The sequence below is a fragment of the Micropterus salmoides genome, unplaced genomic scaffold (assembly GCF_014851395.1).
Source record: "Micropterus salmoides isolate LMB-PRFRI ecotype aquatic unplaced genomic scaffold, ASM1485139v1 Ms_hic_scaffold_6, whole genome shotgun sequence".
NCBI classification, from domain to species: domain Eukaryota; kingdom Metazoa; phylum Chordata; class Actinopteri; order Centrarchiformes; family Centrarchidae; genus Micropterus; species Micropterus salmoides.
In genome coordinates this window covers 31683023-31702619 of record NW_024044348.1, presented here as the reverse complement: position 1 = coordinate 31702619, position 19597 = coordinate 31683023, and the positions used below count along the sequence as shown (strand labels likewise).

At 41.0% G+C, this 19597-nt stretch overlaps 1 protein-coding gene across 1 annotated transcript; it reads left to right on the top strand.

Annotated features, from left to right (window-relative positions):
* The first annotated feature begins 867 nt into the window (after window positions 1-867).
* Window positions 868-9727, top strand: gpib (glucose-6-phosphate isomerase b). Its single transcript, XM_038702016.1, has 18 exons — window positions 868-1052; window positions 1261-1351; window positions 1658-1726; window positions 1936-2055; window positions 2230-2313; window positions 3806-3952; window positions 4357-4428; window positions 4518-4562; window positions 4656-4709; window positions 5406-5466; window positions 5885-5928; window positions 6052-6204; window positions 6465-6594; window positions 6788-6864; window positions 7591-7719; window positions 8020-8095; window positions 8703-8769; window positions 9302-9727. The coding sequence occupies exons 1-18, from the start codon at window positions 934-936 to the stop codon at window positions 9423-9425; spliced, it is 1662 nt and encodes a 553-aa protein (XP_038557944.1). The 5' UTR covers window positions 868-933; the 3' UTR covers window positions 9426-9727.
* Window positions 9728-19597: the final 9870 nt, after the last annotated feature.

Here is a 19597-nt window from a genome sequence, read left to right as displayed (position 1 = left end):
TATAACCACCACACAACACACCCTACAGACTACATTTTAATAAGTGGTATGAGAATTATTACAAGTTTTTCCCCCAGGAACAAAAGCTCCTCTCCAGAAAGTCTAAAAGGCTAAAAGAAAGTGGGTAGCTAAATGTTATTATAAGTCATTTGGTCAAATCATTACCCCTGCATGCCCTAAAAATGTTCAAGCTACAGACTAAGCCTTTCCCGCCCTCTAACGTTGGAAAAAGAATATTACATCTTGTTCTCCATACATACAAAAACGGTCACTTGGGGGCGTTGAGCTCCACAAATTTCTGTTTGTTCTTCATTATTAAAATGTTTACAGTCTACAGAGACCAGAACATCTTTAAAAGCAACAACTTACTCTCCCTTTTATTGATAGCATTGATACAATAATATTGACCTGCAATTCTTTTGAAAAGGGTTTCAACCTTTCTGTTCAGATGGCAGGTGGCCACAGGGGCGAATTTTTCATGTCTCTGTTAGTGGGAACAATAAAAACATCCCCCAGTTCATGTAGGCTCTGTCTATATCAAACAATACTTTACACTGCTGTCTGTAATGTAAATGGTAATGTATTGAGCAACGAGTATTTCTAATGTATACAGCAGATGTATGTGCTGCAGAAGGATTGACAATGAGTGCAACAGTAGAAAGAAAGCAATACTGTCAGACATTTTGAGCAACACATTGATCTCACGCCACTGTGCTGTGCTGATGACGCTCCCCAGCTAACATGCACTGTAACCCTGCAGGACAGTGTGGAGGTGTGATATGCACAAGCCCTGAATATACCGTGTCTCTTGTAGGAGGGGCAAACGTGGATCTGCACTGGATGCCCTTTAAAAAGCTTTCCCTCTGACCTGCTTGGTCCCACTCAGCCAGGCAAGTTGAGCACAGCGGAGCACAACAAGCCCCTCTGGACATCATGGGACTCACACAGGACCCCAACTTCCAAAAGCTGCAGGACTGGTACACAGCCCACGCCCTGAACCTCAACATGAGGCACATGTTTGAGGCTGACAAGGAGCGATTCAACAAGATGAGGTATACATCCTATTAAAACTATTTTTACTGGGTAAACATGCAGCGTGCACAGCATCAGTGAATAGGATGAAGATATTTTGTATGTTTGTAATTTTGCATGATAATGCTCTGATGCATTCCTGTTACAACAGTGCAGTTTCTTTACATACTGTTGACCACCATAACCTTTGGCGGTCGGGTCACTCACGTCTTCCTGCTGTTTGGACAGCCTGACACTCAAAACCGAGGATGGAGACATTCTTCTGGATTACTCCAAGAATCTCATCACTGATGAAGTCATGAAGATGTTGGTTGATCTGGTAAAGTCATTTCCATCTCAATTATCCATGGCTTTTTAGATGCCAAAGTAGGTTTTCTTTTTAGCTTCCTAATACCATTAGATCAAGAGTTGAAATCCTATCACTTCTTGTAGCAATTGGGGGTCGATTCATTCAGGCTTCATCTTGAGCCTCTCAAATATTTGTCTTTTTATGTACACAGAAATGCTTCGCATGGAGACATTGGCCATCAGTTTGATTATTAGCCACAACCATTTTATCACCGACATGTACAATTTGGATATTTATCTGCTGCTGTAAAGTATTAACATTTATTGTCTTTTTCAGGCCAAGTCAAGAGGGATTGAAGCTGCCAGAGAGAAGATGTTCACTGGAGAGAAGATCAACTTCACTGAGGTGCTCACTGTTGTCCACATGTCAGCTGTAACTTATATATAACACATAAGCTTATTTTTGGCTTGTTTAAAAAATGTACACTGAATACACAGCAACAATCTCCTTGATTACCAATAGTATAGGCAGCCAACAGTGATTGGATCAATGCCACACTGCTGAGCGTAAGTGTGTCTGAGTGTGTTTTGTTTTCTGGTGCTGCGGGCATAAAGGGCCGCGCTGTGCTCCACGTGGCTCTGAGGAACCGCTCCAACACTCCCATCATTGTTGATGGCAAGGATGTGATGCCAGATGTCAATAAAGTTCTTGAGAAGATGAAGGGCTTCTCTCATGTGAGTGAAATGCACCAACGGAAAGATGCAAAATCACAAAGTTTTGGTGTGCTAGGGTTTATACACTTCACAGTATGAGGTTTAGTATCCTGCTCATGAAGGTCAGATGCAGCTATCAGCATTTTGTAGAAAAATCTGCTTCATGTTCACAACAATTGTGTTTATCTGTTGCAGAGGGTCCGCAGTGGTGAGTGGAAGGGCTACACAGGAAAGGCCATCACTGATGTTGTCAACATCGGCATTGGAGGGTCTGACCTTGTGAGTGCAATTTATTTTCAGATGTATTTTTGATGCATTTTAGAGGAACATTTCAATGAGCCATCCCATGATTGACAGCTCACATATACAGTATCTCACAAAAGTGAGTATACCCCTCACAATTTTGTAAATATTTGATTATATCTTTTCATGTGACAACACAGAAGAAATGACACTTTGCTACAATGTAAAGTAGTGAGTGTACAGCTTGTATAACAATGTAAAATTGCTGTCCCCTAGATGCACTTAAGTGAAAATGTCCAAATTGGGCCCAATTGGGCCTCCCTGGTGTCATGTGACTCGTTAGTGTTACAAGGTCTCAGGTGTGAATGGGGAGCAGGTGTGTTATTGCTCTCACATTCATACCGGTCACTGGAAGTACAACATGGCACCTCATGGCTAAGAACTCTCTGAGGATCTGAAAAAAAGAATTGTTGCTCTACATAAAGATGGCATAGGCTATAAGAAGATTGCCAAGACCCTGAAACTGAGCTACAGCACTGTGGCCAAGACCATACAGTGGTTCAACAGGACAGGTTCCATTTAGAAAGGCCTCGCCATGGTCGACCAAAGAAGTTGAGTGCACATAATCAGCGTCATTTCTAGTGGTTGTCTTTGGGACAACAGGTATGAGTGCTGCCAGCATTGGTGTGGAGGTTAAAGGGGTGGGGGGTCAGCCTGTCAGTGCTCAGACCATATGCCGCACACTGCATCAAATTGGTCTGCATGGCTGTCGTCCCAGAAGGAAGCCTCTTCTAAAGATGATGCACAAGAAAGCCTGCAAACAGTTTGCTGGAGGCAAGCAGACTAAGGATATGGATTACTGGACCCATGTCCTGTGCTCTAATGAGACCAAGATAAACTTATTTGGTTCATAAACGTAACGCCATAAAGCGTGTGTGTGGCAGCAACCAGGTGAGGAGTACAAAGACAAGTGTGTCTTGGGTTGCATGAGTGCTGACGGCACTGGGGAGCTACAGTTCATTGAGGGAACCATGAATGCCAACATGTACTGTGACATACTGAAGCAGACCATGATCCCCTACCTTCGGAGACTGGGCCACAGGGCAGTATTCCAACATGATAACAACACCAAACACACCTCCAAGACGAGTGGCAACCTGTGAAGCTCTGGTGAACTCCATGCCCAAGAGGGTTAAGGTAGTGTTGGAAAATAAAGGTGGCCACACAAAATATTGCCCAATTTGGACATTTTTACATAGTACTCAATTTTGTTGCCAGCGGTTTAGACATTAATGGCTGTGCGATGTTATTTTGAGGGGACAGCAAATTTACACCGTTATACAAGCTGTACACTCACTACTTTACATTGTAGCAAAGTGACATTTCTTCGGTGTTGTCACATGATAAAATATTTACAAAAATGTGAGGGGTGTACTCACTTTTGTGAGATACTGTTTGTATTCCTGTGAGCCGCCCAGTACAGCCACAGTCTTATCTGACTTTGAACTTGAATTGATTTGAATTGCAGGGCCCCCTGATGGTGACCGAGGCCTTGAAGCCTTATTCAAAGGGTGGGCCACGTGTGTGGTTTGTGTCAAATATTGATGGAACGCACATCGCCAAAACCCTGGCACAGCTGAATGCTGAGACAACCCTCTTCATCATCGCATCCAAGGTAGCTGATTGCACCGGATTAACATCTCACAACAACTCATATTTATGTTTCAGTTTGTAAATCTTTCATGGACCGACCAGTTGTAAATTAAGTTTCCATTCAGGCCGATGAATCAGGTTGTGCTTCACACCACGAGATGCTCTTTCCAGGCAGTTGAGCCAAGCATGGATAAAAATTCTATATGTAGTTATTCAAAAATACTGCGCACCATCCCGGAAAATTGTTACCTCGTATTTACTGGTAAATATCATTACCAACACAGAAACATCATTTCTATTGATGTCATTTTGTAACGATACTGTCAAGTTCCTCTTTTGCAGCAGATCTATACCACAAGTATAGTTGCATTATATATAAACACTTAGTAATCTATGTATTTTGTCCATCTAATTCTCCATTTAAAGACATTCACCACCCAAGAGACTATAACCAACGCTGAGTCGGCCAAAGCATGGTTCCTTGAACACGCCAAAGATGTGAGTAAGCAGCAGGCTCACACAGCAGCAGCATTTTGTTAGATGGCTGATTGACATTCTTCAGTCATGTCTACTCTATGTTTCAACAGAAAGCCGCTGTTGCCAAGCACTTTGTGGCCCTTTCCACAAATGGAGTAAGTCACAAAACACTATTTACAGATTGAACATTCTCTCTGTCCAGACATCTGGTCCTAACTGTCATGCTTATCTCTGTCTCCCCCCTTCAGCCCAAAGTGAAGGACTTTGGCATCGACACAGAGAACATGTTTGAGTTCTGGGATGTGAGTGCCCTTTAAGCCTTAAAGCAGACTGTGTGCAGCAGGTCCTCTCTTCATCCACAAACTGTGATGGGGACCGTAGGCAGCAGCTATAAATAAGATAGACTTTTGACCTGTGAAGTAGGTGGGACGAACACTCTGGCCAGCAGCTGCTGGGTAATCAGAAGCCTCTCTCTTCAGACTCAGTTATTATTGGTAGCGACCTTCTCCCTTGCAGAGGTTACTGTAAAGGCTGAGTTGTAGCAAAGGTCAGGGAGCTACATTTACTTACATTGTCGGTATTTAAAGGGTAACCGCTATAAAATGCCCTATATGTCACAGGAAAAAAATGGTTGCCACTGTTTTACATTCTCATTACTTGTACAGAGTATTATTTACTTATTATTATTATTATTATTATTATTATTTCTGTCCCTAACAGAGAGAAAGACTAAAAGACCAAAGCTAAATGATGAACTGTGAGGTGAACTGAGTTGCTCACTTATATCAATATCTTATATTGTCCCCAAGTAGAACAACACAAACATGTGTGGCTTATGGTTTATAATTACATTGATGTTCCTGTTGCAGCCACCAGGACCTTCTGTTATGTGCAAAGCTTGTTTTTCTCTTTCATTCAAAAAAACAACACATTTTGCAAAGGAGTTTTGTATAAGGCATTGATATTATTTCAGCATTTTGTTCATTTTTGTCTTTCAGTGGGTTGGTGGCCGCTTCTCCTTGTGGTCTGCTATTGGAATGGCCATTGCCCTTCATATTGGTATGTACAGTGAAAATGTTTTTAACTAAATTATTGAAAGCCACTATGTTTTGAACATTTCTGAGTGCTAGCAGCTCTGTGAGGTTGTACGGAATGCTACAGTAGTGTCTGCTTTCTAACACGCTCACAAAAATGGTAAAATGCTGATGTTTAGCAGGGATAATGTTTCTCATGGTCACCACCTTACTAGCATGTTGGCATGTTAACATTTGCTATTGCTAAAAACAAGTACATGTACAGCTCATCAAGTCATTATGATCCACTGTCTTTGAAGCAGAATCTACAGGAATATTCTACTCACTGCAGCTGTAGTAAATATATCGGAATTTGTCTCGCTGATACTGGTGGACAGACGTCACTGTTAAATTAATAGTTTATTCATTCAGTTAACTTTCCTGTCACATCTCCTTTCCATCAGGCTTCGACAATTTTGAAAAGCTTCTTTCAGGGGCTCATTGGATGGTAGGTGCTTCTCCAACACCCGCAGTTCCCCACCTCTGTAGTGTAGAACAATTCACACAAGCCGTCCTGGAGAGAAGATACAGAATACATAAATGTAAATGAGCATCCTTCCCTTTGCTGCAGGACAACCACTTCCGCACCGCTCCTCTGGATAAGAACGCTCCCGTCCTGCTAGCTCTGCTGGGCATCTGGTACATCAACTTCTTCCACGCTGAGACCCACGCCATGCTACCCTACGACCAGTACATGCACCGCTTCACTGCCTACTTCCAACAGGTCAGCGACCACAATGCTCACGTTTTCTGTGAGAACATCAGAAAGAAGATTAATTATTACTTTATGTTATCAAATATTTAAAAGATGATTTTGAATTAGCTAGTTGAGGTTCCTCAGGCAACATTCTTCATATTGACCAAAGAGAGAAGTACTTTGTGGATACACCTTAGTATGCATGGTGCTTTTAACACGGACTGTCTGTGTCAATAGTCCGTAGACAGAATTTAACGCATGTGACAGCTAAAGTATTTGTTATCTAGGGTGACATGGAGTCAAATGGAAAGTACATCACTAACCATGGAGCACGTGTAAACTACCACACTGGGCCAATAGTGTGGGGAGAGCCAGGAACCAATGGACAGCATGCCTTCTACCAGCTCATCCATCAAGGTAACGCCAAAGATAATCATTCAATACAGCAACACAGAGGTGATTCTGTCAGTCAGAGCGTTACCAACCAAGTATTCAGTTATCCTATATTTACTGGTAGCATTTTTAGCTGGTTACCCTCATGCCATGAATCCAAGGGTTAGTCAAGTTTACTAAATATGTCCATAATGCAGTCCAACTGTGTCAAACTCAGGTACACGCATGGTCCCTTCTGACTTCCTGATCCCAGCTCAGTCACAGCATCCCATCAGAGACAACCTGCACCACAAGGTATCACTGTGTTATTATGTCTCGTCAAAAGCAGTGCATTGAATGGGTAGAGACCAGCATCGTGGATCGAGAGTATATGTGCTGATATGTAGTTCCTCACCTTCTTTAATAGAATGTTGAATTAAGTGTCAGTTCAGAAAACATTTTATTTTACATTTTTAGTACAGTTAATTATTCGTAGTATGAATTCAAGATATATTTTTTCACATTCCCTACATTATCTCACAGACCGTAAAAAAATACACTTGTGACCTCTGAGGAATTTTGAGCCCAAAATTGTGTCATCAAAGCTACAGCTGCTATGTGTGTGTGTGTGTGTGTGTGTGTGTGTATTAATTGCCTGGAAAACCTGAGGAATACATATTTTTGAGAGATCATCCTTAAAGGTCACACATTCTTGCGCCAGCTGAAGTAAAAGGCACTGAATCTCTGTGTGCTCCAAGAAAGTCGTTGGGACTTCCACAGAGCTCTAACCCCTTAGGTGACAGGTGTAACTGAATATGTATTCATAGTCAGATACACAGAGAGCTCAACAATGAAGAAATTCACACTTTAACAAAGTGACAAGATGATAAAGAATTTGCTTTTGCAACCAAAACTACATATTCAGCGTAGGCAATCCAGGTCTGAAAGGCAATATGTCAACATATTACAGTGCAGAGATTACTGGCTTGCATCTATATGACTGACTGTATCTGAAGGTGTGTGTGTTTTATGTGGCTGTAGATCCTGCTGGCCAACTTCCTGGCCCAGACAGAAGCTCTGATGAAGGGTAAGACCACAGAGGAGGCCAGGAAGGAGCTGGAGGCCAGCGGCCTGAGTGGAGAGGCTCTGGAGAAAATCCTTCCACACAAAGTAAGTTAAATCTAGAAAAAAATTACTGTAGACAATGAACACCCTGTGCTCTGCAGCTCTCATAACAATGACAGCAAACTTAAACCTGAATTTGAGAAGAGGCAGTCATCTCATGTTCTTATCAAGAGTGTTAAGGGTCAATCACATGAAGTTCCAGGACTAAGAAAGCATAAGAGGTAGTGCCCCCCAGTGACCATGAATAAACACAGCAATCCAAACCTTGTTAAGAGCATTTGTGACGATGGCATGCACATAGTGATCTGTATACTATAATGACACATTGCTCTTTGTTTAACCCAGGTATTCCAAGGAAACAGGCCAACCAGCTCAATTATCTTCAAGAAACTGAGCCCATACACACTTGGAGCACTTATAGGTGAGAGCAAACAATATCAAAATGAAGCCCATGAATGAAATGGTGCAGTTGTGTTACTGTTAGTGGTTAGCTCAAGGCTACCTTCCCAATAGTCAGTATGTCAAAAAATAAAGGTCTATCTATTCCAGGTTATATTCCTGGTAATACATAATGATTTAGACTATGTATTATATGTTGACAGTTTGTCCTGAGGCCTCTTAAAGTTTTTTACTATATTTTTTCCAAAATATATGCAATTGAATGCTGTCTTGCATGTTTCACTTCCACAGGCCATCACATTATGTAGTGAAACCCACTCACTCCCGAACTGCACAGCAAAAGCTGATATGACTATAAATTGGACTTCAAGATTATATTCAGATGGCTATCTTTAGATAGTAGTAACAGTAATGAGCCCATATTGTTACAACACTGGACACTGTTGCATAGTAACAGCCAGTCTGTTTGTACTTAGGTCACCAAACTAAGAACAGGTTATGTCATGTACAGAGCCTTTGTGTTACATCTGAAATCCTATTTAATTAAAAACAACCACTTAACCCTATTTGTAGTCTATTGCTTTTTGTTGTTGTTGATGCAATAATGATAATTCTGCCTTGTTTTACAGCGATGTATGAACACAAGATCTTCATTCAGGGTGCAATGTGGGAGATCAACAGTTTTGACCAGTGGGGGTGAGACAGTTTTACCATACACATACACTACACACGTACAGTTGATAAACTACAGACTTTTGGGGTACATGTGTGATAAATGATCCAAGAGCCATCTAGAATATTTCCATGTGATGGCATGGTGCAGCCATAAAAACATGAAGTCTTGGGTTTGAATATTTCTCTTAGTGAAAGCATCACACAGCTTCAATGAAGAGTTGGAACAAACTGATACAGAATATGTGATACTATGTATGTGATGATTTTGAGGCAATAAAAGGGGAAAACCAGATGTTAAGGGATTAATGTGACAGTGTATCAGGGAGCTGGTGAAACAGAGCATAACGAATCCATGCCTTGTATTTAGCCAATTTATTCTTCTGTTTTGGTACAATCCTGCCCCTCATCTATAGAATGAGCATTTTGAAAAAGAATGGGACGTACGATTAAAAGCTCAGTCTTTAATTAAACCCTTCATATGTTCAAGCATCCACCCCACTGAACCCATCGTCCCTGTTTGTGCTCTGCTCTCCTCCACCCTCCGTTTTATTAGAGTCGAACTGGGCAAACAGCTCGCAAAGAAGATTGAGCCTGAGCTCAAGGACACCGCAGAGGTCCACTCCCACGACTCCTCCACCAATGGACTCATCAACTTCCTCAAGAATAACTTTGCCTGAGTCGAGTCTCCCCAACAACTTCCACTTTACTCCACATCATTATCCATCTCCCCAGCTCATGAGCTGCATGGACAGGAGACTCGCAGAGGCAGCTGGTCCCTCCCACGCAGTCGAGCTGAAGCACTCTGTATGTTCTGTCTCATTATGAATATCGTGACTGTCTACAGTCTTTTCTGTTTGTTCGTTCACCACTGTGACGGGGAAAAGCTTCTTAGAGTGTTGTGGATGTAAAATATGCTCTTGCTCTCTCTCCACTGTCACAAGAAATTTACTTTCTGGAATAAATATCTTTTCACAGTGTCCGCTTCAGTGTCAATCATAACTTGTCTAATAGACATACACAAAGACAGCAGCTGGTCATTGTGCTCCTACATACAAATGCCAGTTAACTGCAATAATGTGCATTAAAGTGCTGCTAAAAAAAAATCATGAATTCTCTCAACCTAATGAGCAAGTGTAAGCAACACGCCACTAGATGGCATCAGAGTGCCAGATTCATTTCATGGGAGCAAAAAAGCCACACAGTAATCTACCATTTATTCAGTGGAACAAAGGGTCAAAGGTCAATGCATCTGCACTGTTCCTCCCCACAAATCCCCAGACTCCACAGCATCCATTTAGAGAGAAAAACAAACAGCTGGACTACACAGCATCTGGACAGCTAGCCACTCCTCACTGGCACAATATGTAAACATCATTAGACTTAATTTGCTAAATGTTTCAGTAACGTGTGCCAAGATTTGCCTGTGAATTGCTCCTGTAAACCTAGAATCACATATCATAATGGTATGAGAGACAACATCTAGCACAACATCACAGTCATGTGATGCTATTAACCACAATGCACTAACAAGATAACATATATTTCAGCATGTTTCATACTCACTGCTGGTATAATGAGTGTGTGAGAGGACAAACAGAAAGTTAAAAAAAATAAAACTCCTAGACCCCCAGACACTGCTGGGTTTTCAATGCTGTTGCCAGGCAACAATACTTTACTTCAAATCTAACTTGTCCTTTTTATCTCCGGCTCTGAAACAAGATACAGAAGAAAGTGAGTTTGACTGAGAATAGAAACACCTCCCCATTGTCATTTTGAGGATGATGAATCTTATAAGTAAAATGCATTTCAGTTTCTAAAACTTATTTCTAGAGGACTGTCAGCTGAGTCATGGATATACACAGTGTACACTCACTTATTAACTGGAGCACACTGCTGAGTTAGGACTCTGTTCCAAACTATTTAAGATAGGTGAAATAGTTTGAAATGTACAAGCAGCAGGAAACCATGAGGAAATAAGTGATTAGGCCCGAGCTTGGCTAATTGGAGAGCAGAATAAAACAGCAGCATGAAAGCATGAAAAAAGTTCTGTGTGCGTTCCAGAGATGTTTGTTGAACAATGGCACTGCCTACCCTCACATTCCACTTCATGCTTTATTGGTTGGGCCTGTCAATCATTTTTTTTCTCTCTCTGGCCAGTTAAAGAGCTGCCCCCCTGGCTCGACCAGGGTCACAACCATCGCAAACCTGCCCCAGTGCGGTGGTTGCCATGGCGACGTCACCCCCTGCCAATTTCGGCTGCGTAGTCCCAAGTTCATGGCCGTGTCAGACGAAGGGTTGGAGCAGTGCTTGGGATTCTTCTCACCTGACTAACTATACAGCTAAACATCTTCCAGAGAGGCATGTTTTCCACGCATTTGTATCATTTGTATTCATCTTGAGCCGTAGTGCTGGAAGCAGTTTGAGGGTCAGCATCCTTGCATGTAAACAAGCTCGGAAACTCGGTCTCAGAGGAGAAGAGCGGCCTGCAGGTCTGTAGCCTGTTTTAATTCTGGCTTGAAGTTCACTGGAATGCTTTTATTGTGCGTGAATTCAACTATCCTCCCCTCCCAGAGACCTCAAGGGAGCATATTCTCTTGGGCTAAACATTAGTCCTGTAAACACATGACCCCTCCCCCCAACACCACCACCACCACCCAACACACTCATACTACATTTTCCTATATCAAAACCAGTGAATGCTCCCTCTTAAGTTCCCATTCTGCAATCTGAGGCTCCCATTGACAGCAGTGAAACAGAAACCCTGCAGGCTGTGGAAAAAAAAAGAAGAAGAAGAAGAAGAAGAAGAAGAAGGGGGGGGAAAAAGCCATCGATTCAAGCCCAGCTCCATTTTTCCCACGACTACTGGAGTTATATAAAGATTAACTTAAGTATGTGGGCAGAGATCGTCATGCTGCAGCATAGGAAGCCAGCAGCAGTCCCATGAGGCTGCAGGGTGCTTCAGCTGACCCCTTGTTGTTCAGGCTCCATGTCCTCCCCTGAATAAGTTTCTTCAGATCCCTGTTAGCTGGGACCATCTTGGTCCACATGGAAAACACAACACACCAAACCTCCTTGGTCTTACAAATATGCTATATATTAAACAATAAGATCTGAGATTATAGTGTTATGCACATCTATGTTATTGCACATCTATGTGACCATCTGGTGAGGGGGACAATTTAGCAGCACAATTCTCACTCAAAATATTCTTAAGCAAGAAAAACACAAATTTCAAATGTTTTGGTATAAAATATCACATGAATATATTTGCATGCTCCGTATCTGAAAGATTTCTCTGAGATGTCTCTGACTTCACAGAACAGTCAGAGGTTTCTTTCAGCAGTTCATCTCTGCCAAACTACCAGACAGCTGGGCTTGTTTGTCCTCCTGGGACACCTCTAGGTCCATTATCTTGTTATCTGTGTAGGCTTCTGACTACTTTTTGTCTTCACTGCCTCTCCTGAATCCACAGAAATACACATATACTGACTGACATCTGTCTCTTATCCTGCAACACAATGTGACAGCTGATAAACTGAAAACAACTCCCACGCTCATTTCAGCCCCTGTTGGTCCGCTGGTAATACAATATAGCATAATGTTCACAGTGAGAGTGACAATTGGTATCCACATTTTTCAGATCAAGGCTGTTTCTGATTGTGATGACACATTTGGTGCCAAGCAGCCACGACTGTGGGCTTTTTATCGACAGCAGTGGAGGTAGGATGAATTCTTTTTACCTTCGCAGTTTTATACAGCTGTTTCAGTTCAGTATTGATGAAAAAATGTTTTTTTTTATTCTCTCCAAGGGCTGCAGAATAATAAACTCTTCTGAACAAGTGAGTTGCTCACGTCTGCACTGTTTCTATTGACAAAGAAGGGACCACTGGTGTAGTCTATACACCACCTGAGAAAGGCATAGTTTCAATTCAGCAACTTAACCCTACAGTAGCAACCGCACCATACACTGTTAAACTTCAGTAATGAAAGGGAAAACTTAGGAAATGGGGTCATGTTCCAAAAAATGATGGCTCCTACATTTCCCATGAAGCAAGTAAACAGCATAATTAACTTGGCTTGTGTTTTGAATCCCACATTAAAAAAAAGTTTTCAGTTATGTTTTTATCATTTAAGTATTATCGCCAAGGGTAACTCTTTTATTTCACCCAAAGATCTGTAGAAACTCATCCATGCCTTTATCTCCTCCCGCCTCGACTACTGTAACTCCCTATATACATGTCTCAGTCAGAAATCAATTCATCGCCTACAATTAGTCCAAAATGCTTCCCCCCCGACTTTTAAACTGTTGCAAAAAAACGTGGCCACATCACCCCAATTTTAGAATCCTTGCACTGGCTGCCTATTTATTTTAGGATTCATTTTAAAATTATTTTAATAACTTTCAAGCCCAGACACGGGCTAACACCTTCATATATCTCTGAGCTTTAATCCCCCTATGAGCCAGGATGCAGACTGACATCCTCTACTAGGGTATGTCTAACTATTCCAAGCTCTAGGCTAAAAGCGTTTGGTGTCAGGGCCCCTACCCTCTGAAACAGTCTACCAGAGGAGATCAGGCTCGCAGAGTCTGTTCCTGGTTTAATCTCACTTCTTAAGACTCATTAATACAAATCAGCTTGCAATGTGTGATGTGTAATGTATGTATTCCAACATTATTTGGATATTGACTGATTTATTTTTTGTTTACTTGATTCAAACTATTGATGCATAATTTAGATCTGCTTTACTTGTACATGGACTTCTACATGGTTCTATGTTTTATTAGTTGCACACCACTGTGCGTGATACTGTGTGTGTCTACGTTTTACATTGATTGCTGTAAAGCAATTTGTTATATGTATTGTAAAAAGTGCTATACAAATAAAGATATTTTTATTATTATTATTATTATTATTTATTATTATTATTATTATTATTATTATTATTATTATTATTATTATTATTATTATTATTATGTGTGGACTGGCCCTTTAAACTGTCAGTCGAATCCAGAAAATGTTATTTCCTTTTGATCCTTTTGGTATCCAACCATGCACCCACACAACACGGTAGTCCATGGGTTAAAGGGGAACTCCACAGATTTACACATCAAAGCGTGTTTACAGGTCTTACAAATGGGGACACCTGCATGTGTAAATAAATGTTGTATAAAGCCTTTTTGTGGCTCTAGGTGGAACTGCGCAAAATCTGATAAACTGTCACATCATGGGGCGGCAACATACAACATGTATGTGACAATAAAGGTATCTTTTATTCTATTCTATCATGATGTAAACGTCAGTTGGGGCTGAAGACTACAAGTCTGAAAAATGAAAAAAAGTTTAAGAAATGATGTGAATTACTTTCTTCAAAAGAAAGTCTCAAAGGTATGCAGATTGCCCAGAGAGACTGGGATGTTACTTCTGGTAAGATAGAAGTTTTTTGAGATTTTGTTTTTGGCTCTTTGAGCAGCATAACTGAAATTCCATTCACCTCCATTGTCGTGACACTCTAGTATCTGAATATCTCATAACATTGGCAAATAAAACCAAAACCAAATTTCCAATGGCTAGGTAACACAAGGGTTAACATAAAAATATGTTGAGCTACTGTTGCTGCAGCAAAAATATTTCACCTTATTTCAGGATTTTCCCAGACAGAGCTGACATTACGTGTTTATAGCATCAAATGTGAGAGCCTTCATTGAGACCACACTACTGCAATCTAGACCTTTTGCTATCTTTGCACCTCCTGTCCAGATAAAACGGTTAAAACAAAGACCTAAAACGGAGAACTTTGAAAACGCTGCCGACCCCGTTTTTCATTTTGAAACTCGCGTTATAGTGAAAACGGCAAAAGAACAAACGATGACACAGACACTCACGTTTGGCTCTGTGATTTGGTCATCTAAGTCATGCAAAGTAGAAACACAATGCAGCAGACAGAGTTTTTGACAGGGTATTTTTGTTAAAATATTTTGTACTGTGCATATACCACTTACAGCCTACACTTGTGTATGTCGACGTATTTACTTTATGACGACTCCCAGTCTGTTTTCAGCCGTTTGGCTCTGTGATTTGGTCATCTAAGTCATGCAAAGTAGAAACACAATGCAGCAGACAGAGTTTTTGACAGGGTATTTTTGTTAAAATATTTTGTACTGTGCATATACCACTTACAGCCTACACTTGTGTATGTCGACGTATTTACTTTATGACGACTCCCAGTCTGTTTTCAGCCGCCACAGCCGCTTCTAACTCCCGTGTTACATTCAGTAACAGTCCCAGCTCGTTATTGGTCCATGCAAAATAAAATCTAGTGTAGTTCTTCATCTGTAGTACTTTATTCTTTCGACAGATCTTCTGTAACTACGGAACAGACCATCTGCTTTATGTTTACACTGGCACGCACATTCCCAGTGTACGTGAACGGCCACTAGATGTGCATTTTCAGTTATTTTAGCATAGATGGAGATCAACTCTGATACGCAGCTAAAATGCTGGTGTGGACAGAGATCGTGTTCGTTTTAATTCTCCGTTTTTTGGCTAAAACAGAGTAGTGTAGTAGTGTAGTCTACACAGGCACAGGTATTTTTATAACCAGAGTTTTTCCTCCTTTGTTTAAAAAAAAATCTGTCTACATGAAAACGCAAAATCACGCTATCAAGCACTGTCAAGAGCATGCCAAACCACCAGGCTGCGATATGACCCTAACCGTAAAGCCATGTTGGCCAAACGGAGCCTAATAAAATTTTAAACTAAACAGGTAGTGGTGCACATCAAACACAGCAGATAATGACGCACACTCTGACGTCGCAAGGCAAAAACTCCGGTTTTACCGTCTACACGACAACGCTGCAACCGGCGTTTCTTAAAATCCTCACCCTGGCAGGGGTTTTCAAACATTTTTGGTTTCAGTGACCTGATACTGCATTTTGGTGTGGACGAAAGGCCAAACCGCGTAGAAAAAGTCACAGCTTTGAATATACCTGTGCTCGTATAGACAGGGCCTAAGTAAGTTGAATTGCTGTTGCTATGTCTCACAGAGGAAACTTTTAATTGAAAATGGCATGCTAGATTACTAAAAAAACTGCTGTATAATGAGTGAAAAATCAGACAAGGACAGAGAAACAAAAAAACAAAAACAAAAAAAATTGTTACAGGAAAGGGACAAAGTGTCAGCAACCAAAGATTCAGAGTGTATGAGGTAATCCTGTGGCGAGCATATTTTCACTCATTTAACTGGCAGTAGAGGGACCTGTATGCTCCAGAGGGAAGGTGTTCTTTTGTGCTGTGTAACAGAGCTCACCTCACAGCGGATCTCCTGGGGCTCAACACACACACACACACACACACACACACACACACACACACACACAGCTCTCTGAGTCACAGGGTGGAACCCTCACACACATAAAGGGCGCTTTGTGCCCCAACTCATGGAGCTGACAACCAACACCAGAGAGCTCCTCACACTGAACACCACTGTTCAGCTCACAGGAGAGCGCAGTAAGTGGGCAGACAGCGCTTTTATGTACACCCACACGAAATGTAGCTCTAACTATCTGTGTATCAGTGGCTTATAAATACAGCTGTACCTACTGTCATTGAAATGTGAGACTCAAAGGGTGATAGGGGTGTGCATTTTACGTTTTCAGCTTTTATCCTCAGTGCAGGTGCAGGAACTGTGTAAGTCGACTTCCCCCATTTCCCCCTTTCCTCTTTTTTTGAATACAGTCATATCTAACTGGCATCCTTGAGAGTCTGTCAACCAAGTATTCCCTTTAACGGAAAAGAGAGGATGCCTTGGTTCCTTACCCTCTTGGGGATTGAGCCAGGCAGCAGCATTTCAGCAAGTGAGCAGTTAAAAAAAATGGGACTTCTACTTCTGCTGAAACCCACCCACTCACCTGCAGGATCCTCTGAGAGATGACGCCAGCACTGCACTGTTCCTGTAGTTTCAAACCACACTACCAACCTCATGCAGAGGCATCAGTAGTAACAATATTTTATCAATATAATAATCAATATTTTTGTATAACAGTGGTTTAAATATCTAATGTAAAAGGGCTCTCTTGTAATGATAAACCAACAGAGAATTACCACCCAACTCTGCAGTTCCTGTCATTTCTACCGAGCGTTTAAATTCCATCCAGTTCATTGTTTTGATTTAACAGCCTGCAGCTTTACTGTTTTGGTCAGCCTGGGGCCTGTACCACGAAGCCAGTTCAACATAACTATTTATTATTTATTTAACACACATTAACTTCATAAAGCAATGAAATGAAAAATCCATTCATGCCATAAAATGTGGTCAGATAATGGTTGAAAGACTAAATCTCAACATTTAGGCTGCTGAAAACTCACCTCACAAACTAAAGGTGGGGAGGTAGGCTACATGACCAGTCTCTGTAGTAGGCCTATAAGAAAGCTACTAACCTAAAATAGATAGCCTACGTTCGTATTAAAATGTATTTCAATCCCTACCAAACTGCTCATAATATTCAGCCTAACATAAGAAAAATGAAACCCATTTAACGGCTGCGACAGGTGTCAAACGGACTAGGAGCAAATAAAAAATAGGTAGGCTATTAAACAAAGTTCAAAGCAGTTAGTAGGCTACTGTAAAAACCTGTAGGCAACAATAGCCTAAGGCTTTTAATCAGTCTCTGTAGGATGAAGAGTTTCTCCGTATCACCGCAGCAAACATAAAGCAGCCTATAAGATGGTGATGTCATTTTCCAAGAGAGCTGATTGGTCGTTGGCGTTTTCACAGAGTTAATCTCTTATCTGGAACATAACCTGCTCCGGAGCAGGTTAGCCGTTCAGCATAAGTTACCATGGAGATCTACCCCGGTAAGAAGTGAACCACCTTCGTGGTACTGAAGACCCAGGGTTAACCCCGAGGTTACCTGGATAAGCTCGAATCCCACTTCGTGGTACAGGCCCCAGGTCTCATGGGAAATACGTACCTCTGACTACATCTTTGCAGCGCTTTGCCACAGTTTTGAGAAACAAATGTCCGCTGGGGGCGCTAAAGAGAAGGACTGTACTGGAACACTACGATCACATTAGGTGTGTAGGGAGTGGATGGGTGAACATGTGCTGCATGGATGTTGTGCTGTAAAAACAAAGACAAGAAACCAAACACAACATATCAAGCCTTGAGATGAGGAAGTCCAACCAAGACTGACTTATATGCATGGGGCACACCTGTCCCAGGTCTGTCCCATGCTAGACTTGTGTCATTGTGACCTGTTGTACTAGGGCACAACCTACTTCAGAGTCACTGCAAATAAGTGTCTTCATTTTTTCAGTTCAATTTAAATTTTTTTATTTAAGACATAGGGTGATCTTAATTAACTTGCCTGGTTACGTAACGACGCAAGCTATCTAATGGTGATGCAATCAAGAAAGCCTCAGTTATTTATATTCCGACTATATGTATAAATGGAAACACAATAAAAAAAATCAATTTGATGACTGACACCTTGTAGGCTCTTGTAGGAATGTGATTTATTCAGTTCAAAGGTTCGAAGAAAGATTCACTTTCATATTTGACATTAGAAGTCTTGTAATCAACATACTTTACGCTCCAATTAGCCCAAATGTTGCACAATACCACACCATAGGGGTGCAGTTTCCCAATTCATCTCACCAGCCCAACTGCTTTACTCAAGGTGTAAAAACTAAAGAGCTGTTTAAAGCCTATCATCCATAGAAATAGGGACAGGAGACAACTTTAATGCTGTGATTTAAGTTACAGTCGCACATAGTCTGAGTACCAAATCATTTAGTATGTAAAATGAAAGATAATATTTTGTGCTTTTAAATGCATTGTAAGTTAATAAATTTTTTCTAGCTTTTACGACTAAAAATCTAAACAAACATCATGGACATCCCCACACTATAAGTTTATCATGGCTGTATGGTATTTCCATGAATGTTTATGTGTTGGAGACGTTTACTGAAAGGGTCAGAACTCCCTCACCGGTGACTGTGTTTCTGTTGGCTGCTCTGTATCTTCTCATAGCCTACTATCATGTTTAAATTCATGTTTGTCAATTGTTGCTAGTTTCTCTCCTTTTCTTTATAGTTTTTAACCTTGTTAGATTGTTGGATAAAGGGTTTCTGACAGTCATATCTTTTCCAGGGTTCTGATTATCTGACCATCAGAGTGCTGCATTCCAGGAGTGAGAGTCCATCATATGACACGCTAAGGTTGCGTGCATGGATGTAATTATACAGCAGTATTTTGCTAACTCTGGACAATACCGACCTCGAGCACATATTTAATGATGATTCGTGGGAGTTTGTGTTGTTCCCATTGGGAGTCTGATGTTTTGTTGTAATTGCAGTTTTTAATTAACAGTTTTCTTTTATTTTTTTCATGATGTGGGTGTTATTAAGCCTTTTGAGACCGTTGGCTGTCATTACAGAAATAAACTAGAGTGTTAACTTGACTGGAGTAAACTTCAATTTGTAAAACAGCAACATTAAAGGTATGCAATATTAAAAAAGTAACACAGCCCAGTACAGTAGAGCACAGTAAAAAGAACCAGGGTGATCCAACAGTAATCCAGTGACCCCTGGTTGATCATTTCAGGGAGACACGTCAGCAGAAGACATTAAGAGCTACAGAGAAATACTTCACCTTCAACACAAAGTGTTTCTTTTGATTACTGTTAAAATGTCATTACAGTGGTTTAATTGAATGCTTTCCAGGATTACAGTATTACTTTAGCTTACTGTATTTTCAGTGATTACTGTAGGAATACAAGTTTGTCTTGAATGAAAAACAAAATCGGCCTCAGCAATTATATATCTCTCTAATTAACACCTTTACCTTG